Consider the following 25,333-nt stretch of genomic DNA (forward strand, 5'->3'; position numbering starts at 1 on the left):
CCTAATATTTAAAAAAGGACCGTCTAATTCGAAGATTTATTTATATCGTACGTGTCCTAAATGAAATGATAAATAATGAGCACGCATAAACAGGTTAAGTTACCGCAAAATGGACCATAAACAGTTGTTCCATTTAATGACAAATATTTCGATCGATTGTTGAGTCAAACATGAGGGTCTATATGTTGTTGAGATTGAGGTTGAGATTTAGTGATTGTTTTATTTGATGGCCTTATGTTGTTTTTATTTTGGCAATTTGGAGAGAAGTTCTGTTTTAAAGGTTTCTGTGATTTAATTAAAAAAGATGCCTTTATGAAATGTCAAAATTTATATTATTTCATTAGCAAAACAATGAAACAATGATAGCTCCGAGGTGGTTATGTAGTTTTATGAAACAACCAATCCACTTGCCACGATACAATAATGGACCAGGGTTATTGTAAGTCCTTGTGAACTGGTCAGTATTTTAGTGAATAAAAAGCGGAAAGGTTAAAATTTTATAAATTGTACTATCTTTAACAGTTTAAGACACCGCTTATCAATGAAAGAATGAGGGTGTGGATGGGGCCCTTCATTATCTTGTTTTAAAACTTTTTAAATACTATTTGTTTACTGATTTTGACCACAATCTCTACTCTTTATATTTAAGCACCCCACTATTCTCTGTTTTCTGGCCCATTTTGTTTTATATTCTTTATTTTTCTAGCCTTTATTTTGTCTATAACTGTCTATTACGTAAACTTCAGATAGACCCTCAATAGACTACCAATAGACCCTCATGTTTGGCAAACTCTTCAGATCGTTTTATTTAAAGTGCTTCTCAAAATCTAACGTAAAGTTCGGAATTTTTAACTCACGAATGTTTCTCTTGATGGATGTTTCCCACGTGTCAGGTAAATTTGGACACGTTCATGTTGCACAAGGCCGAAAATGTTATGAAACGGAAGTCGGATAATTTTTAAATGAGGATATTGAGTCTCTAGCTAGGTGAGTTTTTAACCTTCGATATTAGTTTATATCAGTGGCGGATTCATAATAGGACGTAGGGTGTATATGCGCCCCCTCCCCTATGATAAGAAAAAATAAAAATAACACTTAATACATTTTATGCGTTCGAAGTGATTTTCTGTATTACCTTCACTGGGAACGCTCAAAGCTAAAAATTGAAAGTCGGATGGATAGATACACAACTACGCTTATTTAGAAGAAGCAAAATGTGACTTTAACCAGTGTCCACGATAACCACAAGACACAGCCCTAGCCAGTGAAATATACGGAGGGTCTATATTAACACGTTTTTATAAGAAGAGCAGGCAGCAAGTGTCATAAAGAAATGGAATGAAAAACTTGTATTTCGGGTTGACTGCAACTCAGTGAACGAAACCTTTAATTTTCAGCTATTAAGTTATCAAATATATAATACAAGTATGCTTATTAAAAAACCTTATATATAATCTTTAAAGGTCTATTGGCATATGGATCGTATAAGAATAGTCTATAGAAGTTGCTTAATGACGAGTAGGCCATTTAAGAATACTAGTAGTCTAGAAATGTTGCTCATCAAGGAACAAATCGTGTTCGAAAACGAGTAGGCTATTTAGGAATAGTCTATAGAAGTTGCTTAATGACAAGCATGCTATCAAAGAAAAGTCTAGAAATGTTGCTTAACAACAAACAAACAAAAACAAGGTGTAATAGTATAAGAATGAGGACATTTTGTATGATTGCCATTAAGACAACAATATCCACCAGAGACCAAATGGGGTAAAGTAAGAATAACTATATTAAGTCAAATTACGGTCTTGTAAGAGGTGCTGCATGATTGCCAATGAGCCAACTATACAGCAGAGACCAAATTGAAGACTAAATTTGCAACTATAGATCAAAGTAACCATTGCTACATACTCGGGGAATAGCTCTGGTAGCATGGATGGAGGCGATTACATACGGACACATAAAAACATGTCAGATTTAATCAGACAAAGATGACGTCACAAACATAAATAGAAAATACTGACAAAAGGGGAACAACTCTATTACAAACAGAATCATAATCTGACCATAACAATCAGACAAAGATGACGTCACAAACATAAATACAAAATACTGACAAAAGGGGAACAACTCACTTATACAAACAGAAACATAATCTGACCATACATACTGATATATAACAATAAATTGCCATTATACAGGCACGAATAGTAGTGTGCAAACGAGTTTGGAAATATATATCATAGGAATGGTCCGAAGGAACGTCATCGTCCCAAAAAGGAAAAATAAAATAGAGAACAAAAATCGTCTTTTATCTTAAAATATTGTATACATTTTTCAACCGGAAGAAAGCTGAAATATCCGCAGCAAGTAAAGGACAATAATCTCCGTGAATAACAAGTGTTAGAATCAATTATCAAACCAGAGCCTGTTTCAAAAGTCTATTTCAATCTTTACTTAGGCAGCAACCATTTGATTTTGTGGGGGGGGGGGGCTATGTTTTTTTTTGGAAAAAAAGTTTGTTTCCAGTTTTTGAAGAAAAAAATAATTTGTTTTTGATTCTGAGAAAGAAAAAAATTGTTTTCCCCTCAGCTGCCACTATATGTAATGCTAAAAGTGAAAGAAAAAAATTGTTTTCGACTTGTCGCGAAAAAAATACTTTTTTAATAGATTGTTTTTCGCCACAGGCGAAAAAAAAAGTTTGTCCAGAAAAAAAATCCATAGCCCCCAGAAAATCAGATGGTTGCTGCCTTAAAAATAACTATATGACTTGTGAACGTTGAATTCATACAATCATATATACTGGATAAAATTGAGAATGTAAATTGGGAATGTGTCAAAGAGACGAACAAAGAACAGAAAACAGACGGAGGCCACCAATGGGTCTACCACACAGCGAGAAAATCCGACACCCGGAGGCGGGCTTCAATTAACTGGCCCCTTAACAAAAATGTGTACTAGTTCAGTGAAAATGGACACCACTTCAAAACATATAAATGAACTAAAAATAAGAAACATGGAGTATTTCTGGACATGATACCAAAACTAATAAATGCTTGAATAATGCTAAACATGAAATTTTGAAAGTTTTTAGCATATCTTAGTACACAATCATGTAGTTGTCATCAAACTAAAAACGAGAAAGCTTTTTTAATCAAAAACAATATCGGAACTTGATTGCCTTTCATAATCAGTTCAGGCTTGTTCGTTTTCGATGTCCTTGAGCAAAGTTGACCTCAGCTGAATTATTAAGCTTTTCATTTTTTGGGGGAATATCTTTAAGTCATATAGATCATCTTAACTTAATGTTCTACGCAGTTATGCATACTTAGCGATGATTGCAAATGCCTGATGAAGGTCAATCCAAAAAGACTTGAAATGCACTGACTGACTAAGTACGTCTTTTCGTTTTTATTTTTCGATAGATGCTTTTCAACATGTCTGTATAGACGTTACGCACGGTATTGCGTCGCAAGACGTAACATGTATAATTGACAAATTTGACGCCATATACTAACTTTGGAATTTTGTTATCAAGAGAGGAGTACCTACTCGATCGACTTTTATCAAACAAATACCATAAGCTGAAAAAATGTTTCAAAATTTATCATGTATAAGGCAATAAGGATAGTTTTTATTTTCTGATCTGTGATTAGATGAAAACAAATGCAAATTTTTCCGAATTTATTTTGAATAGAAAACATAGCAACCTTTAAAAAAAATCTTGTTTCCGGAGGGACACGTGAGTAGATAAATTTAGCCTGAACATTTTTTGGACAAATTGAACATAAAAATTTATGGTATTTATTTCATAAAAATAGGTCATATAATAATTCAGCAATGTTTCTTTTTATAATGATTTTAGTTGAAATGATTTTTTTTTAGATTGAACTCAATTTTGTCCAATATCTGTGCGAGTTTTCAGACTATTTCTCGATCTTTTTAGCACTGATGGTTTAATTTTACAAATACGTAGACTATTTATATAGTTGTTTAAAATTTATAAGACCTTTGTAACTCGGATTCTAATCGGTTTCTAATCTACAAAGGTGTTTTAGATTTGCGTGAAAACGTTTGTCCATAAAAAAATTATCCCTCGGCCCATCCCCCCTTTTCCCCTGTGTCTATAAAGGGTTTATTCCTTATGTGTGTATGTTTTTCTAATCTGAGTGTTACTTTGATTAAGCAGACTATTTTGAAATGAACATTTCCCGGCATCATTTAAACTGCCTAAACAGTTCGTAAATAGTGTGTATTTGTATAAAAGACGCCACTGTGCAGAAACGTCAAAATGACACCCTTGGACATAATGGCTAGACATAGGGAATACTTTCCGAAAAAAATTGTAAGGTCGTAATGTTAGTGAAAACACCCGACTCATTTAACCATTTGTATGAACTTATAGTTTGTATCTTATAAATATGTTAGTTTTGTATTATGTATTAGGAATGGACAAAAATAACGTTTGGACATAGTGGCTAGACATTTGATTTTTAAAAAAGCTGCTTCAAGAAAAAGTTATTTTTACATTTGAAACTTTGAAAATGTTCATCTGTTTCTGAACTTTCTATTGAGTATAGTTTTAATATGATTTGATTATTTTATAGGGATAATAATAAAACTGAAATTTTGATAAACTTTCCTCAAAACTCATTAAGACAGGTTCCTCTGCTGAATATTTCGTTGGAGGCTGTGTTCGAAGTTTAGCCAATACCAAAAAACGGGTATGATGTTATAATATCAATCTAGTAGGAAGCTGATATACTTAATTTCGCAGATTTTATGTGCAAAATTACAACGGAACATAGAGAAATGCTTTTAATTTAATCTGAAATGTTACGCCGGACATGCAATTTTTAACGCCAAAGTAAGATTTGTGAGTTCAATAAAATAAATGCATGGTGCAGAAATTTATAGAATTAACTTAAAATAAGAAAAAAATGATTTTTTTTCTAAATCATTAGCAATAGAGATTGTTGATCCAAAGAAATGAATGGTAGTCATGATAGTGTCGCATTTCTGTTGCTGAGTATACATATAAAATACTTATAGGATATATTTTAAAAGTGCATTTCATCTTATTCATACCGGGATCAATAGATAACCTTGATAAAGAAGTCCCTTGTCACATACCTATAGAGACCTAGTGTAGATACATGTACTATAATATTTCAGTTAAAACACCATCTTTACCTACTAGTACAATGTAGTATATATTTTATCTCACACGACACACGTGAATGTGTTTTATACACACAGTTTTATATACATGTAAATATACACTAGTCATGCATCATCATAATATATACAAGTGACAACTTTTAATCAATACAGTGTAGGTGACATTTTATTTCTAATCTAATTATTCATTTGTTATTGTGGTAGAGATGTAGATTTAAAAGGACATTTTAAGGTATGTTCATACATGTATTATCTTAGCATCGTGAGTAATTTCTTTGACCCGGGACCAGTTGACACGTGGACACATCATGAACAATAAATATTATAAAACATTGAAACATTTTACCATATGGGACGTCGGGTTTTTAGTTTATTATTGTTATTTTATTATATGTTATTTGTTATTTGTTTTTGTTTTCCTGCTACATACAACGGGACCACTCGGGGGGGGGGGGGGGGGGGGGGGGGGGCACTGTCAGATTCTGTCGTCCGCTGTAAAGCATATTTTTTTCCAAATTACCTCTCCCCTATTTCTTATTTCTTTTTTTAAACAACTGAGTTAAAATAAAATTCTTCACACCCTCACAGAGTATATTTGCATATATTTCATCGTTGCATATTTGTACCATGCATTTGCCAATTATCTGTGCAATTATTCAACTGTTTAGGACAAAGTCTACTGTACTTGATGAACGATGATGACCACTGCTAGTTTACATACTGATAAATGCTATGAGAATAAATGCTTAGACATGAAAACGTATATATACGTATAGATATATCATCAACGGATTACTTCACTGCTACTTTTGCATAGGTACTATGTCTGTACTGAAAAATTTCTGTTAATGTTTAGTGCTATTTCATTACTTTAGATATATTGTAATTTTCAAGGACCTGTAATTTACAGTACTTGATTTGTAAAACATATTTTTGGTACAAAAAAAAATACCAATAATGATCACAATATTCCATGTTTGAACATCATAACTGATTTAGAGATTTGAAATTGACAAACTTTCAAAATGCTGAAAATGTAACGGTGTAACCAAACATTTGTAGTACTTAAATTTTAAGTACAAATCAAGTACTGTAAAATACAGGTACCTAAATATTACAATAATTTTAAAGTAACAAAATAGTACTGAATATTAAGAGAAGATTTCCAGTAATACAGATTTTGGGTACAGAAATAGTACCTATATGCAAAAGTAGCTGTGTAACCAACTTTAACTTTTATAAACACTCTAGACAGTTTATACTGTATAAACAAGAGGCAGACAAATGTAACAAGAAATACATATAAGTTCATCCTATCTAAATACACGATCTGTTCACTAGTATACACATTAATAACACGTTGAAATCATTCAGAGCTATGATAATGGGACTTAAGATCGCCAGTCGAATAAATGTAACATGTGCAAGTGATGATAATATATGAAACATAATCATAGATATTTCACAAGTTTTATTTTGTGAAAAGTTATAAATTATATATATAGGACTTTTATATTACATAACGACAACAAAGCTTTCATTTTACATTCTGAAGGGTTTACAATATAATAGTAATTTGGGATATATGCACGTATTAGATTTGTAACCTCATCATTGCAACATACAAATAAGTAATGAAACTTATTATATTTTCACTAAGTACATAATCTTTCCTCTTTTTTGGAATGTTATGCCATCGACCAGTTTCTACGAGAATTTCGATATTTGAACATCTTAGTTTGGTCAAATATATTATATTTTCTCTTTTCAATCTTAATTAGTATTTTTATTCTAAGCAATTAAACATCTTGCTTAAACAGTAAATATTAACCGCGTCTTGGGGAGTTTTCAGCAGCACTAAACCATTTTTAAATAGACTGGTCGTGTAAAATGCTTTATATATGTTTTGATGTCAACATTTCTTAAAACACATAATATGTCCGGTAGGGTAACATGTCTTACTCACTGTTGCCTTGGGAACATGCTTATTGTAATACTCTGTTAAGTTTTCAGCTCATTGTGTACTTTGGTACAATGAAAGGTAATTTTTCATTTAACAGCTATCCATCCTGATCATTGTGCTGTTTCTTTTTATTTTGCAAGAAAGAAGCGTTTAGTAATATGAATATATGAATGTATATGATATTACCTGTTTCACGTGTTATTAAGTAAATGTTACGTTGGTCCATTAGTTTTCAATAACACATTAAAATATTATAACGGATCATATATCATGTTATTAATCTTATGATCTTATGTGTTTGACAGTATTTCAATATGCATATATTTGCCAAACAACGTCTCAAGGTGATCAAACACAAATATATGCAAATGAAGGTTCATTTTACGTTTTTTTGAGTATAAACATCAATGTATTTCAAGTGCAGTTATAAAGAGCTTAAGGCAATATTATGTACAACATAATTTAAAAGCATTACACTAGGGTACTGTTAATATGTTCACACGACAACTTATGTTTCTCATCTTTTGACTATATAGTTTTAGATGAAAATTTGCATTAATTCAAGGTAAAACGAATTTTGACCTCTGGTAACGGCTATAAATTATAATCAAAAGAATGCCAAAAACCAACACCAAAACCCATACCAATCAAACTTAATTCAACATTCATCGTTTTGATCTTGTAATTTATGAAGTTCAAATGATAAGTTGTACGTCCTTAAATATGACTTTTATTTACACAGATGAACTCAGTTAAAGAACTTAGCTAAATATCAAACAAAGTAGACAGTAAATACGTTAACATCACTCAAAAAAACTAAATAAACATGACCCTGAATGTTATTCTTGTCGTTTTACAGATGAAGAGATTTAGATTAAAATAGACTTAAAATACCAAACCCATCAACATGTCTACTGCTGATGATATCAGCATTAGCGTCTCGTCACAAAAAGAACTAACCATTAATGACAAAACAGACGGGGTATGTATTATACCAAAGAAAGCACAATTTAGGTATACGTCTTTCAGACAGTAATTGATGAGCACACAGCAAAAACAAACAAAAAGACATAAAACAAAAGATGTTTTGAGGTCTCTTTACGGAACACGCATGGACTTTACAACAACAGAACACCACAAAAATCAACGACAACAAAAGATAGGAAACAAAAGTCGTCAATACGTCTATCTACGTTACATACGTGGAGTACTAAATGCCTTTCACACAGTAAATAAAAACAAGCATCAAAAGCAAACAAAAGACATAAAACAAATGACGGTTCAGATGTGTAGTATACGTCTTTCAGACAGTAACTGAATGGCAAAATCGGGCATATACAAATAGAAACAAACAAAAAAAAAAAAACCCACAAAAACAAAAGAACAAAAGAACGTCTGTCTGCGGTATTCACGTGGAGTATAAATCTTTCAGGCAGTTACTTAACAGCACAAATAAACAGACATAAAACAAAAGGCGTTTAGACATTTATTTACGGTACGAAAATAGAGTATACGTCTACAAGACAGCAAGTCAACAACCCCTTTCATTTAACTCTGTCATTTGATTTTTTAATTGAGTACCGAAGTCTTTAATAATTTCGAAAGTCAGATGTCATACCACAACATTCACCAACAACCTTGTAGACACCATACAGCACAAAGTCTTGAATCCAATCCTCATAAAAACAAACGTAATATGTTAAAGTATATGTCAATGAAAAATCAACACAACGATCAATCCACATTCGACATATATCATATTTGTAAATACCGAACACCAAAGTCTTATAAATATGGCAAGCTGTTCTTCAAATTTCAGAAAATAACAGGGCGGTTAATGCTAGCTGTCTTTGGAGCTGTTCTAGGATCTCTACAATTCGGATTCAACACCGGAGTTATCAATGCACCGGAAGGAGTAAGTTGTAACATTTGTCCTGTTTTTGTACGCTGTGACATACACTGCGTGTGTATAAAGGGTTACTTCATATGCAAAGTCCCTTCAGTCCCCAACACAATTGTCCTATCGATGAATTCCCCAGGCAATCATTTCGACTATTCTTTAGTTCAGAAATTAAGCGATATTAAGTCTGAAGAGGTCAAAATCAAAACTCATAAATGCTCATCCTAATGTGTTTAAACTGGACCAAACAATTATTGTTTTATAATATTGTTTATTTTAACTACGGTTAATCACCTTGTAGTAGGGGGTTTATAATGGTGGATATTTATTACCAAAAGTGTATTTTTTCCTCTTTATTTTTATAAATAGTTATCAAAAGTACCAGGATTATAATTTAGTACGCCAGACGCGCGTTTCGTCTACATAAGACTCATCAGTGACGCTCAAATATAAACATGCAGCATTTTGAAACGTTAAATTCTGAAAATGAAAAGTTTCAAATTGTGTTTCCTATCCGCATTTCTTTATTAGAGCATGATATAAGTTTAATCGTATTTAGTCTTAAGTCTACAGTTCTGCCTTAATTGAGCGCAGACGATTTATTGATTGATTGCTATTTGCTTAACGTCCCCATTCTGACGAGAGCAGATAATAACGATAATAAAAACCAACAAAAAAAACCCAAAAAAATCTAGCAGCAATTAAAAGAGGAACGAAAGATACCAAAGGGACAAATTACAACCCCAAAATCAAGAACTTGTGTCTTGCTGTATTTCCTACATTACTTTTATCAATGTCTTATATTTGTAGAAAATTAAAGACTTTATGAATGGAACTCACATTAAACGAACAGGAGAAGAATTCTCAGAGGATGCACTGATCAACCTTTACTCATTGTTGGTGGCCATCTTTGCTGTTGGGGGAATGATTGGAGGTTTAATGGCGGGATGGTGGGCCGATTTCTTTGGAAGGTACACCACGTTTAGAAATACAATTGAAAATACATTGTTCCTACCAATTTATTGAAAATGTTACTTGTTCAACTTGACAAGAATGACTGATACACAAATTTACGCGGCTGTATTATTGTGTAAACAAGATAATTATTGATGGTAAAAGCTCATTGAATCCTTACTGTCGTGAGTGACAAAGTTGTATCTTTGGTATATTGATCTTTAAACAAATACAGACATTTTAAATGCAATGTCATTGTCGAGTGACGTCATGTCACATGTTCAATTTAATTTACATGAAGTAAATCCATGTGTCAAATTTAAGATCGAAATGTTCTATATAATCGAGTATATATAGTCTTAACAACATTCTTATTTTGTCTAGACCTAATATACAGAATTTTATCTTGAAAGATTATGTATATTCGCCAATAAAGACGATTTAAAAGAATGTGTAGTCTTGCCATTAAAACAATCAAGCTCAGTGAACCCTTGTTATAACCTTGAACTGCACGCTAGAAATAGTTACACAGGCATGGTGCATACGACATAGACTGCATGAGGACGATTATTCATCTTTTGTAGGGGTGGACAGATGGATTCTTGATTTCCACTGCCCCCTTACGCCAGAAGAAAATAGATTGAAGAAACTTTTTCAGCATATGAATCACGATTATAATAAGACTTTGATTATGACTGATCTTTGCCAAGCTTTTCAACTGTTATAGACGGTAAGAAGGTTGACATTTGTAAAGGCAATATGTTGACCTACAAATGGTTTTAGATTTTGTTGGTCTAGCATGTCTAGGGTTGAAGTCTCTTTGACGAATAACTCTCTTATTATTTTAGAAAATTTGGTTTGATATTAAATACTCTACCTGGTATTGCTGCTGCTTGTCTGATGTTCTTCAGTCGCCATGCCACGTCATATGAAATGGTTATTGCTGGAAGATTTCTGGTGGGATTCAATTGTGGTGAGTGCAATTAGTTGAACCTATAGTTGAATATACCATTTAGAAATGGTGTAGTATATTTGAACGTTTCCGTGTTCAACATTCTGATTGGTCAATACTTCAGTTGCTGGACCGTCGAGATTATGCAATCTAATTTACGTAGACGGATGTAGAAATTCTAAATTGTTTCAATACTCTTTGATTATCTTTATAAGATGTGTACATAATCGATTAATTTATTGATTGCTTGATTCCAGTTGCAAAAATAAAACTGCTTACGTTTCAACTTGAAATTCAAATGAAGCAGATTATAATCATTACAACTCAATAGTGCACCTAACACTAAGGTTTTAAAAGATAACAATACACATTACTAAAGTGCATCAACTTGTAGAATCAATATGTACGTGTTTATTGTAATCATATTGTAAACACATATCATTCGGAATCAATATTAAATGTAACTTAAAGTACTATTATATCATGCAGTATATGTACAATGTTTGCAATAACATCTCAGAAAATAAAATAAATTTAAATAATATGTAAAGGTATTGAGCGACATGCTGCACTCATAAAATGCACTTGCATACAATCCTCTAAGTCATTTACTTGCATTTTGTCTATATATTCTTTTAACAACCTGCTTAGTTACATTGCGCTTCCATATGCAACGGACACAATTAAAGACATCAACTTTTATTTCAAAATTTAAAAACTTATAACACTGGACGGAGTTAGAACACACTGGCTGGGTAGAAGATATAGTAGCAAACCCATATATCCGCTACTCTAGCTGTGTGGTTTTTCTGCCAACTTTTGTTTTGATATCTAGCACACGTAAACGTCTAATTAGTGTGTAAATCTAGCCCAAAGCAAGGTTAATGTTATTTATGGATATGGATGTAGTATTACCTGCGTGATTTCAAAGACAAACTAGAACACCAAGATATAAAGGGCCCCACAAATGACCAGACTAGTGTAAAACTGTTCAAACAGGAGTAAAATGTATATTCATTATAATAAGTTATTATAATTGGCTAAAAGTAACTTCCCGTCATTTTGAAATCAGCATGTATTTCCAAATGAAATGTAACATTCATGATGACACGAGCTTCCGCGCTTCATACAAAATGTACTTCGGTCAATGCTTCTACTACAGCCTAATAAATTAACAAAAAGAAGCATCCAATTCTTAAATGAATTAACCAATCTATTTTATTTGTCTTTGTAGGATTATACACTGGACTAACGCCGTTATATTTGTCAGAAATCTCCACGCCTAACATCAGAGGTGCACTTGGTACCTTGCATCAGTTTGGTGTAGTCATCGGTATACTACTGTCACAAGTTCTGGGATTTCCAGAGGTTCTCGGTAATGGCCAATACTGGCACGTGTTATTAGGTAAATGAAAATAAAACGTTTCTGTGTGTTTCTATTGGATTGTCGAGTATTATGGACTTGTGAATAAATTAATATTATATCAACATTGCCTTTTAATAAGAATGCATTTAACATACATTTATTAAACAAGGAATACATTTCCGCTTTTTAGTTCTTATGGTGTTGAATGTTCACAAAACTTCGTAAGGACAAATCACTTTACTGCATTGAAAGATTTAAAGCAAATGCATGTTATGTGTTCAAAATAACTCTGATAATAAATTACAAAATTTCAACTTATCGATCGAAGAAGCATTAAGAAAAAGATAGTTTCTTGTCAATTCGCATAGTTTCTACACAAAATTGTATTGACTTTCCAATTCTGATTCAAACTTTGTTTTTTTTTCAATGTCCTCATTGAGAAAGCAGAGATCTATTTGACTCTGTACGCTTGTTTTAAAGATAGTATTATTCACATTTTCAATGTCAAGCGTTTATTTTTATAGAAATCACATTAGCATTATTATTCTTTAGACATTTGTAAAAGTCATGTTTTTAACGAATTCATTTGAAAAAACATTAATTTTGAACTTATTTTAATATTACGACATTTAGGTATGTGCATAGTACCATGTGGTCTTCAGTTATTAGTTATGCCGTTTTGTCCCGAAAGTCCAAGATATCTTCTCATAACAAAGGAACAGGAAGACAAAGCTCTTAGCTGTAAGTAAACATATGTTAACTTTTGTTGCACCACTATCTTAGGTTAGGGAGGGTTTGTCGCCAGCAACCATGTATAACCCCGAAACATTATATATGTGAATGTCCCATGTCAAAAGATTGTTATTTAGTGGCTGTCGTTTGTAATTTATTGCCTGGTGGAGAATTGTCAAAATGATGGCTACTCCACATCTTTTACAACATTTGGTTTTAAAACCAATTAAAATCGTTTTTCATAGTAAAAAAGGAAGCAATATACACCATGACCAATAGAAAAACCCATTTGTTGTCCATATTTTACTTCATTGTGAACTGCAGATTAAGCAACAGAAACCCCATCGAAAACCGTTTTTTGTTTTATTTGCGATTTAAAAGGTATAGGATACCTCCTTGTGACATCTTATGGTTTCCAAATGGTGTTGTAGATTATTATAGAATCACATTGTATACCACATGAAGCAGGTTTCCTAAGTCCATATTCAAACCGTGGAGTCGGCGCAGCTTCTGGTTGACTGTCAATTCTCCGAATGTTCGTTGCTACTGTTCACGATCCATAAGATAGAATTTTATAACTTTCACGTTGACTGCGATTTCCAACTGCCCCATGAAAATTGGACTTTGACTATATAGTTTTTTCAGGGATTTGATATTTCAAACCGCTGATATGAACAGCTTTTGAAAAACTGAATAATAAATGTGTAGACATTGTCAGTCTTTTACAAGTAGTTAATGCTCTTCAACTTTATTTAACCTTTTTTATGCCCCACCTACGATAGTAGAGGGGCATTATGTTGTCTGGTCTGTGCGCTCGTCCGTCCTTCCGTCTGTCTGTCGTTTCGTCCGTCTGTCCTTCCCCATGTCACGGTCCACTGAACATAGAAAATGATAGTGCAAGTTTCAGGTTAAAGTTTTTGGTCAAGGTAGGTTTTGATTTAGTTGAAGTCCAATAAACTTGAAACTTTGTACACATGTTTCTTAGGTTATGATCTTTCTAATTTAAATGCCAAATTATATTTTTTATCCCAATTTCACGGTCGACTGAACATAGAAAATGATAATGGGAGTGGGGCATCTGTGTACTATGGACACATTCTTGTTAATTTTATGATTCAAGCGTCACTGATGAGTCTTTTGTAGACGAAATGAGCGTCTGGCGTACACAATTGTAATCCTGGTACTTATGATGAGTTTGTTTCAACTTATACACTGTAAATTCAGTACTGTATTGAAAATGCGCTTGCATTCAATAAAGATTTGTTAAGTCTATGTTCAGGCTGATCAGGAGTTGTTATTTACCTGTACACGTTAACATCATATTGAATTGTCTGAAAAGTAAAAGTACTTAATTGTTTGACTTCAACCACACTTACCGCAATAAATAAGTCTGAACATGCCATAAGACATTATTGTTCCTTTTCAGAGAATTATTTTAAAATGAAAATGAACGTTAAGACTTAGAATTATTTACTAGTGTAATTTTTGGGATATTTAACATTCCTGTTTAGTTAGCATAAGTCTGTATGGGATTGAACAGTAGACAAATCAGTAAAGAATAGAGAAAAAGGACATAACTATTAAATTATTAAAAAATGAAGTCCGCACCCTAAACCAAAATCATATTTCCCTTTATATTACAGCATTACGTACATTGAGAGGAACATCCATGGTGGATGCAGATATATCCGAAATGAAACGTGAACAATCGAACAGTCGAGCAGAGGCCAAGGTAATTACTCATTCAAGTATTAGTCTTATGTAAAATAAGGCAACTCTCTCAATTACACATAAGCCTACATCATTAAAATGAAGTTAAAGCTATGACCGTTGACTCCATTTTTAATGTATCTCTTGTCTTTTTTAGAGATATTCCACTGTCAATTTCTTTTAAATTTTACAACAATACTTATAAAGCTCGAACTTTATTTTAGAAAACAATAGTCGGCCCCTAGTATTGTCATTATTTAACTAAACATTTGTATAAAATTTTCCTGTTCATAAACTGTTCAATAGTATTAAGGTGCATCAGACAAAGATGACCGTAGATTATAAGTGGAAGTTTTTTATTTGTCTTTATTAATTTATGCCCTGTCCCAAACGTTTATACGGTCGGCATTTCCGATGAAGGGTATTTCAGAAATAAGTGATTGGTGGCAGCAAATAAGTGTTACCTTTTGTGCAAAAGATAACCTTCGTACAATCAAAACCCATATGCAACTGTCCTTCGAGGTGAACATTCTATACAACCTATCCATGTGACTTTCAAACAGTTTATCAATTGAACATAGACACCGAAACTTAAAGCTATCATGACTAATAAAAAAACAATGACGTAAGATTATGATTGTGCATGCATGCATCTATCTGTTATCAGATTATAGTGAAATGTTGTACTAGTATATACGAATGCAGTTAACCAGTTACTATTATGGATAAAGGAGCATATTGAAAATTCAATATATTGCTTTCCATTGAATACTATGGAATGTTTAATCATTAGTAACCACTGTAAAATGAATTCAATATTTCCCCTATAGCGCGTATAAGCACTCTGCTTGCTAGTATTCTTAAAGATTAGATTTTGAGATACATTACCATATATTAGTGTGATTGTTTTAATTTGTATTATGTTTGAGTGTTGCTCTTAGTCTTGGCCCATATTGGTCCAATAACAGTAAAGATAATGAAATCTAATGAATTACTTCAATACAGTTTTAAATCGTGCAGTAAATCATAATAATTTTAACAAATACTAGTTCTGTCATACAGTTATCAGCCAAGGTTGATTATCTCACTTATTACAGATAAGTTTTTATGACCCTAGATGTATTCGATTTCATAAATATTATTTTATCACATTATGCTTACAAGGAATACATAAAAACAAACACTTTGGTAAAAAACAGAAGAACAATGGGCCGTTTCGCAATTTCTTATAAAATTGAATGCAAAGTTGTGAGTATATCTGGTATTGTTTTGTTTGCTTGCCTTGGTGACAAACCCATTACCATTATTTTGACACGGCTTCCTGGAAGTTTGTACTTATTACTATTTGAATGTTTTGATCAGAATTCTACCTCTTTACCTGGGAATATGCTTAATTTGACAGCTCTATATATATTAACAGTTGCTTATATACTTATTAATTTCTTAACATTTCAATGGTATTTTAGAATCATGGTTTTAAATATTTTGTGTATTGAAGTCTGTGTTCATACTTTTCAAATGATACTATGATACAATGATGTAACAATCGTAACTGAACTGACATATTTTACATTGTAATATGGTGCTTTCAGATGACATATATTGATAATTCAATCTTTTAAAATAACAAAAAAAAACACAACATCTAGGAATATACACACGTTAACGATCTTCAACTACAGGCACGTTTCTGTATCTAAAAAAACGTCTAGACATGTTGTAAATAAATGATAAATAAGTTTTCAAAGATGTGCCATTGACATTATATTTCTTATGGCAAAAAAAAAAAAAACCCACCCAGATTTTAACTAATGAGGTGTTTTCTCACATAGGACTGCCACAATAAAGCCAATTAAACTAATTATGTATTTCTCTTGCTTACAAACCTTGCCATTTCATTGTTTCATAATTGAAATATCTTTTGTAGATTGGCATGTTGCATTTGTTTAAGAAGAAATCTCTGTGGATGCCTCTTGTCATCAGTATCATTATGCATTTATCACAACAGTTGTCGGGTATCAATGCAGTAAGTTTTACGGTATCAGTGTTCATACCAAGTGTGCTTTGATGAAACAATACGAAAGCTATAGACACATAAAGCAAATAACGGGAAAATATAGACCAAAAACAATCATTTGGGTCAGACATCGATTTCAAATGGAACAATTTTTATTCACGTTGAAAAAAAAATCTTATGTTTGATCAAAATGTTTAGACGATATTTCATCAGGAACTTGAACTCAAACTATTTAAATTGGTTGTCTTTGGTTAATGATTGTGATAGATGTAAATTATTTTGTCTTACATTTAGTCCTTACTTCTTTCTCTTTGCATTCTATAATTTGTTGGATATAGTATCCTATTGTCTTATATTCTCTTCCGAATTATTATAAATTTGTTGAATATTTATTTTTTTTACTCTTTTCTAATTCATTTTCAGATATTTTATTATTCAGCAACGCTTTTCAAAAGTGCAGGTGTTTCAGAAACTACAGCTGCGCATGCGACCAGTGGCATTGGAGCTATCATGGTCGTTATGACGCTTATAACAATACCACTAATGGACATAATCGGAAGAAGAACTTTGCACTTGACTGGACTGGCAGGAATGTTCGTTTTCAGCATTCTTATAACACTATCACTGGTGTTTCAGGTAATTAATATATATATACAAGCAACTTACATTGTGAAAGTAGAGTATACATTAACAACTTAAAACAATTAAACGATTAACGTATATTTAAAACGAGAAACATCTATTGAATATTTCATGGATTCCAAGAAACATTTTTATCCAATATGAATATAGCTGTATTTGAATTATCAATTCGTATAAAACTACTTTTGGAGTACATATAATAGATATATTTGGATTTGTTTTTGTTGTTGGGCTTATTGATTAACAAGTCTTGAACATCTGTTTACTACTACCGCCTCTTATTTATATAGGTAATACATATAATCACCGAGCTTTAAATTGTTTAGAAGATATACAGTATAAATACAAACTACTAGTATAATGGCCTTTGAATTCTTGTATTAAAATAATTTCAGGACCAAGCCAAGTGGGTTAAAATAGCGACTATTGTTGTTTCCCTGTGTTTTGTGGTCTTCTTTGCTATTGGGCCAGGTAAGGGAAAATAATGTAACAAAAAATGTCGAGCTTCAAGGTAAATTAAAAAAGGGTAACATCTATGAAAACAGACAAAATCAAACGTGAGACGTTATCACCTTACGGAACTTATTGAAATGCAACCACATACCTTCTTACATTGATTTATACATAGATTTGGTATCTAAACGAAAATTTGAATATTTAAAAATAAAAGAAATTATTGGTATCCGATATTGACCTCATTAATACAGTAATCCAACAACACAAACACCACGGCGCATCTATAGATTTAGGGTAAAGTACGGTCTCTTCAAAATAGTCAAGTGTGTCGCAAAAAGGTTAGAAATGAATTCAAATTTGAGAAAAAAAACCAGTTTGTAAATTTAATGCGTCCAGAGCGTTTTTCTGGATTTATATTCATCAGGAAACCTCAAAGCTGCATTTTTGAACGCCAAATATGCACAACTGTTACATAAGAAACCGAAACAGGTGAATGGAAAAAATAGACATAGGACATATTGATCAATTAGAAACATATTTGCCAGATAGTAAGATTTTAGTCAATTAACAAAATATTTATCAATAAGTGGAGTATTAGTCAACTAGTAAAATATTAATCAAGTACTAGTAGTAGAACATTTATTTGTTAGTAAAATATACATCAGTAAGTGAAATACTTGTCAACTAATTAAATATTATATTTATCAATGAGTAAAATATTTGTGGTAAATTTTTTGTCAATAAGTGAAAAAATATTTCTCAATAAGTAAAACAATTATCAATTTATAAATCCAAACATTAATCAACTACATGCACATTTGACAGGTTCAATACCCTGGATGATTGTTGCAGAGTTATTCTCACAAGGTCCTAGACCAGCAGCCATGAGTATTAGTGTGTTGATCAACTGGATATTTAACTTTGTTGTTGGATACCTTTATCCTTTTCTTCAGGTAAATAATAACACACGTGATGCAGGATCTGCCCACCACACCGAACCACCTTTGGTTTTTGTGGGGTTTGTTTTGTTCAGCTTTTATTTTATATGTTATGTTTTGTAGACTATTGTTTGTCTTTTGGTCTTTTCCTTCTTCATTTTGTTCTTTTACAATGACTTTCTGAGAACGTTTACGACTTGATTGATTGATTGGTGACTACTAAACGCCGCATCAGCACAAAAGGTAGCGAGTTTACGACTTATTAGTTAAACAGTCCCTTTTGTATCTTTCGCCTCTCTTTAAAGTTCTATTATGTACACGTTAAATTAACAAACTATTTAAAATTGTGTGTCTCCGATTAGCTATTTTGGTTTACTCTTTACCAGGAACGCTCACACTCAATCATTTGAAAGCAAAGGATGTATATATATGTAGAAACGTAATCGAAATGGGACCTTAAAAGAAAAGCCAAAGTCATCTGAGGTCAATTGTCTTGGTCCTGTCTGATTATGCCAACTAGTATTCCCTCATGTTGTAAAACCAAATATTCATAAAGCAGCTATTGTAACCAAACACAAATACATTTATCAAACTTATACAGCTGTTATAGGTGTAATACCACCATTGATTTCCCCTATTAGTCTTTGTTAAATTTGCACTTTTCAAAAAAATCTGTAGAATTTATCTTTGTTTCAAATAAGAAACACTTGGCATGAGTAAAGTTTTATCCTGTCCAGTACTATAAAAAAAATTCACATAACATTTCATTGCATATAAGCAAATAACCATCACTGGAAGTTAACAAATCAAATTTCTCCCCTTATTTTATCTGTGTACAAGGTTTAGTCACCATGTAACCTCAAGATTATAAAATATTCTATAGAAATCCCAAATAAAAAAATAATGGTGCTTTGAAATACCCAAGACATATGTTTATGACACAGAAATCTTTTCCTGCAATAAAATGTAGGATTAATTACCTACAACTGTCAAATTCAAGGGAATATTTCTTTTCGACCTATTTTCGTATACAACCGGATGTGACGTACCATGATTTGGTGGTATTACACCTAAAGAAGACATTATTGTTTAATAACTGATCGTGACTTTTTTCCTTTGTAATATTGGTTATTTCAAGCATTTCTGTCAAGTTTTGTCATAATCAGTTCAATAGTTTGAGAAAAATCGAGTAAAATGAAAGACGACATCTACAGCGATTCGAGTAAAATTTCTTTGACAAATCCAAACCAAGCCGCATCAAGATAGAATATAGTGTGGACCAATAAATGATCAAATATTTATCTTATCTGCCTTCAAACAGTTGAATATGATACTCCAGATGATTTAAAGAAGATAAATACAACTTATGGACCTCTTTGTCTTCTTTATAAGGTCTCTTTTGGTCAATTTATACCTCTCATTTTCTCAAATTTCAATAAGTAAAAATAATGGCGTAACTTTCACTAATTTATGATAGAAATGTTATCAGAAATGAGTAATTAAAGTATTTTAGCAGAATGAAAAATCTTTTATTGCAATAAGATGTAGGATTAATTACCTACAACTGTCAAATTCAAGGGAATATTTCTTTTCGACCTATTTTCGTATACAACCGGATGTGACGTACCATAATTTGGTGGTATTACACCAATACTGTTAACAAGATGATATGAAATCTTAATGAATATGTCAAATTTGCATTTGGGTGTTTTCACGTTTTATAATGCACCAAGTAGCGAAAGTAGTGTTGACTAGCAGTTGACTAGAAATGATTAAGCGTGAAAGTAATTTGGTTTTCATTATGCTGTTCGCTTTTTGAAAAATTCTGATCGAACATATTTTACAACATGTGTATGTATATTTCTATTGTCTTATTTTAGAAAGCTATTGGACATTATTCCTTTATACCATTCACTGGATGTCTTGCACTTTCCTGGATATTTTTATTTAAATATTTACCAGAAACAAAAAACAAAACAATAGAGGAGATCTCATCTCAATGGGAGAGAAAACCCAAAGAGGGCTTCGTAGCAAAAGAGGACACAGGACTAGTTCACTTTAAGACGTCATTATAACTGTATTGCCAGCATTATATAATTTTGAATGATCAAATAAACTGATGTGTGTTTTAAAGATGTTCGTTACTCTGTTCAAAAATAACAAGCTTTTTAAAGACTGTTTTAAATTGTATAAATAAAGGAACTAAAAATGCAGAAAAAATGAAGGGACCGTGTTCTTGGTTTCATGATATCAAAGCCATTGGAATTAGGCGGGAAATAATTCTCTCTAGACTTTTCATACGTTTTGATTTGCACCCTTTTTCTTTCAATAGTTATGAAATAATAGCAAGGATTTTAAAGCATTTTGAAATGTAGCTTTTTAAAACTATATGTTACACAATTATGAAAAGAAAGGTAAGGGTTAGTGGGGAAAATGGTTTAATAACCCTACATTGATAAAACCAGAGGATTCTGAATAACCCAAAATTGATAATACCAGAGGATTCTGAATAACCCTACTTTGATAAAACCAGAGGATTCTGAATATCAAGAGGAGCGAACATCCTTAACTTAGGACACAGGATTTGTCCACTTTAAGTCTAATTCTACACATTATAATTGCACGCATTATTAATTTGAACGATACATCAATTTTATAGTGTTCTGTTACTCAATCAACTTTACATGATTGGGCCTTGTATTAAACAGCAACGTGATTTAGTGTGTTCCTTTTTTAGGAAAATTTAAATTGCAATATTGAGTTTTTATCATTTATTCAATATTCGCAATATGCATGTTATACAACATTTTTAATAACGTATACATTTTGAAGTAATTTTCGGTTGTCATGTAGCAAACATCTAGTTATTACATAGTGTAGCTGTATAAATTGAAATGTAATACAATTGATACATGTTTTTGTAACGTCTTGATTTCAGAATATGAAAAAAAATATTATTGTAATGTCATTGAAGTGTTCTTTCTTCGATTATTTATTACTTTGAACAGTAATAAGTTAGTCAGAATTGAACATTGTTAACAAAACAAAAACAAAAGATAGATATTTAACAGGACATTAATTTCTTTTTTTTAAAAAAAAGGAAAACTAAATATTGAGTCAATGAGTGTTATAACATATCCTCATTTGTATCTAATACACGTCATGTTAATATTGACACAGATATTTTGTTTTGAATATAGAACTTTTCATTTACTTTAGGACCAATCAGTTCAGCTATTAAAATAATTTTTGTAGTATAATTGATACATTTCTTTTAGTTTGATCTATTTTTATGCCCCATTTATGGGCATTATGTTTTCTGGTCTGTGCGTCCGTCTGTTCGTTCGTTCGTCCGTTCGTCCGTCTGTCCCATGTCAGGTTAAAGTTTTTGGTCGAGGTAGTTTTTGATGAAGTTGAAGTCCAATCAACTTGAAACTTAGTATATATGTTCTGTATGATATGATCTTTCTAATTTTAATTCCAAATTAGAGATTTAACCCCATTTTCACGGTCCACTGAACATAGAAAATGATAGTGCGGATGGGGCATCCGTGTACTGGGGACACATTCTTGTTAAGTTGTCTGTCTTTCTGAATATGAACAAAGATTTTAATCGTTGACATAACACTTAAGTCTTCTTTCCTTAAAAAAGTATACAAGTCAAAATTGTATATAAAGGCACTCCGGACTCAAGAAAAAAATAACTTTTAAGAGCGGTGACGTTTTGATTGCGGTTCAAAATGTATAGCTTTAACAGCATATAAAGAAGGACAGGACAGTTTGTTTACTTAATAGAGGTGACCTATATAAAATATTTGACTTTTTGATTTTGCCATTTGATTATGGAATTTCCGTTTTGAATTTTCCACGGAGTTTTGTATTTTTTGTATTTTACTTTTGATATACCATAAGGGAACGCAAATGTCAATGTCCTAATTAAATAAATCGGGCTGATTTAAATTATTTGGTTGAAGACACGGTACATAAAGTAACGATGGAATTTCCCAAACACATTAAACCTTAGACGATTTAGACTCTTTTATTTGATCACCATCTTTACATTTCGTGGTCTTCTATCTAGAATCTCGTGTCATTCAAACAAATTGGAACCATATGTAAACAGAATTACGCGTTTCGAGGACGAATGTCTGACTAAGACTACATATTATGTGTAAAGTCACCATTATGCATTGTTTGACCGATTTGATGGTTCTGTCTGCAACTCACTTTTGACAGGGACTTGGATCATAAGATACCAGAGAAGTGCCTATTGAGACATGTTGACTGAATTGGGATTCCCATGGCAATTGGTACATGAAATACATAATATGACGTTTATCGAGTCTCCGTTCTTGATCTTTTCAAACCATGCAGTTCTTTTACTATTGTTTATCAACTATATATATATTTATTTATGTTTAACATGTTTAACAACTTGAATGTATTGCTTTTATTACATGTCATATTTAGTGAAAGCATTGTATTTCTGATTATTGAATTGAAGTTATTTACTAATAATAATGTTGATTACAATTATAAACCTTTTATAACATTTTGACAAGTTGTAAAATTTTTTTTTTTAAATGACCTTTTTCTGGTTTCCCATATTCAACTGTGAAAAAATCTTAGCTGAATAAAGTTGAATATATTTTCTTTTTTGTTATATTTACACAAAAGGTAAAACACTTGTCTTTTAAATATTATTTTAAATATTATTTGCCTGTTTTTATTATTTCGAGAAATTGACAAAATTTGTATTACTTTTTTATACTTTTTATCAAGTCTAACCTCTCGCTTTCTTGACTTGGTACAAATTAGAGTTTGACATGCTGCATAAACACTTGTTGGCATAGTGGTAGGGTGTATATATTCATGACACAAGATCTCTTTTTTCACTTCATAACACGAACATTAACTAGAGTAAAAGACAATGCTTTATTAAAATTGTTCTTCGTCTCAAAGTACCTGTCTATTTTTTTTATTTGCGAGTTTGCTTTCCCATTTGCCAATTTTTAGTTTTAAAGAGTATGTCGTTTTCTTCAGGGAAGCGTTGTGGTATATGTTATTGTATTTAAAGTTAAATATAAAAATTGAACAATTTCCTTGAACTGCCAAAATATTTTCAATTTTCTTCCATTGATATTACCTCCCTCCAATAATATTAGCTGTTTACAAAAACAGTTGTTCGAAATACTAAGAATTTTCTATCTCTTAGCACTTACTGATCCTCAACCGTTTACTTAATTTGTCCTATTCATTTTCTTGATTCAAGCGTCATTGATGAGGCTTTTGAAACGCACGTCAGTCGAGCACAAGTATAACCCTGGTATCTTTGTTGAGTTTTTAGCTCACCTGGCCCGAAGGGACAAGTGAGCTTTTCTCATCACTTTGCGTCCGTCGTCCGTCGTCGTCCTACGTCCGTCGTCGTTAACTTTTACAAAAATCTTCTCCTCTGAAACTACTGGGCCAAATTAAACCAAACTTGGCCACAATCATCATTGGGGTATTTAGTTTAAAAAATGTGTCCGGTGACCCGGCCAACCAACCAAGATGGCCGCCATGACTAAAAATAGAACATAGGGGTAAAATGCAGCTTTTGGCTTATAACTCAAAAACCAAAGCATTGAGAGCAAATCTGACATAGGATATAATTTTTTATCAGGTCAAGATCTATCTGCCCTGAAATTTTAGATGAATCGGACAACCCACTGTTGGGTTGCTGCCACTGAATTGGTAATTTTAAGGAAATTTTGCTGTTTTTGGTTATTATCTTGAATATTATTATAGATAGAGATAAACTGTAAACAGCAATAATGTTCAGCAAAGTAAGATTTACAAATAAGTCAACATGACTGAAATGGTCAGTTGACCCCTTTAGGAGTTATTGCTCTTTATAGTCAATTTTTGACCATTTTTCGTAAATCTTAGTAATCTTTTAAAAAAATCTTTTATGAAACTACTGGGCCAAATTAATCCAAACTTGGCCACAATCATTATTAGGGTATTTAGTTTAAAATATGTGTGGCGTGACCCTGCCAACCAACCAAGATGGCAGCCACGGTTAAAAATAGAACATAGGGGTAAAATACAGATTTTGGCTAATAACTAAAAAACCAAAGCATTTAGAGAAAATCTGACGGGGTATAATTGTTTATCAGGTCAAGATCTATCTGCCTTGAAATTTTCAGATGGATCGGACAACCGGTTGTTGGGTTGCTGTCTCTGAATTGGTAATTTTAAGGAAATTTGGCCTTTTTTTGTTATTATCTGGAATATTATTAAAGATAGAGAAAAAAGATAAAAAGTAAGACTTAAAAATAAGTCAACATGACCAAAATGGTTAATTGACCCCCTTAAGGAGTTATTGTCCTTTATAGTCAATTTTTAACAATTTTCATAAAATTTGTAAATTTTTACTAACATTTTCCACTGAAACTTAATTGGGCCAAGTTCATTATAGATACAGATAATTGTAAGCAGCAAGAATGTTTAATAAAGTAAGATGTACAAACACATCACCATCACCAA

General features: G+C 31.9%; 1 protein-coding gene across 3 annotated transcripts; it reads left to right on the plus strand.

The window, feature by feature from the left end:
• Positions 1 to 827: 827 nt before the first annotated feature.
• Positions 828 to 23,456, plus strand: LOC143051814 (glucose transporter type 1-like). 3 transcript variants are annotated; one of them, XM_076224773.1, is made up of 13 exons: positions 828 to 987; positions 7,998 to 8,120; positions 8,958 to 9,053; positions 9,849 to 10,009; positions 10,841 to 10,965; positions 12,179 to 12,349; positions 12,944 to 13,051; positions 14,686 to 14,774; positions 16,680 to 16,778; positions 17,193 to 17,405; positions 17,807 to 17,882; positions 18,693 to 18,820; positions 20,686 to 23,456. In XM_076224773.1, the coding sequence occupies exons 2-13, from the start codon at positions 8,046 to 8,048 to the stop codon at positions 20,878 to 20,880; spliced, it is 1,536 nt and encodes a 511-aa protein (XP_076080888.1). In that variant the 5' UTR covers positions 828 to 987; positions 7,998 to 8,045; the 3' UTR covers positions 20,881 to 23,456. The 3 variants fall into 3 exon arrangements, with proteins under 3 accessions (XP_076080888.1, XP_076080890.1, XP_076080887.1); XM_076224775.1 differs by lacking the exon at positions 828 to 987 and adding an exon at positions 5,203 to 5,329; XM_076224772.1 differs by lacking the exon at positions 828 to 987 and adding an exon at positions 5,258 to 5,407.
• Positions 23,457 to 25,333: the final 1,877 nt, after the last annotated feature.

This window comes from Mytilus galloprovincialis, chromosome 11 (genome assembly GCF_965363235.1).
Source record: "Mytilus galloprovincialis chromosome 11, xbMytGall1.hap1.1, whole genome shotgun sequence".
Taxonomy (NCBI): domain Eukaryota; kingdom Metazoa; phylum Mollusca; class Bivalvia; order Mytilida; family Mytilidae; genus Mytilus; species Mytilus galloprovincialis.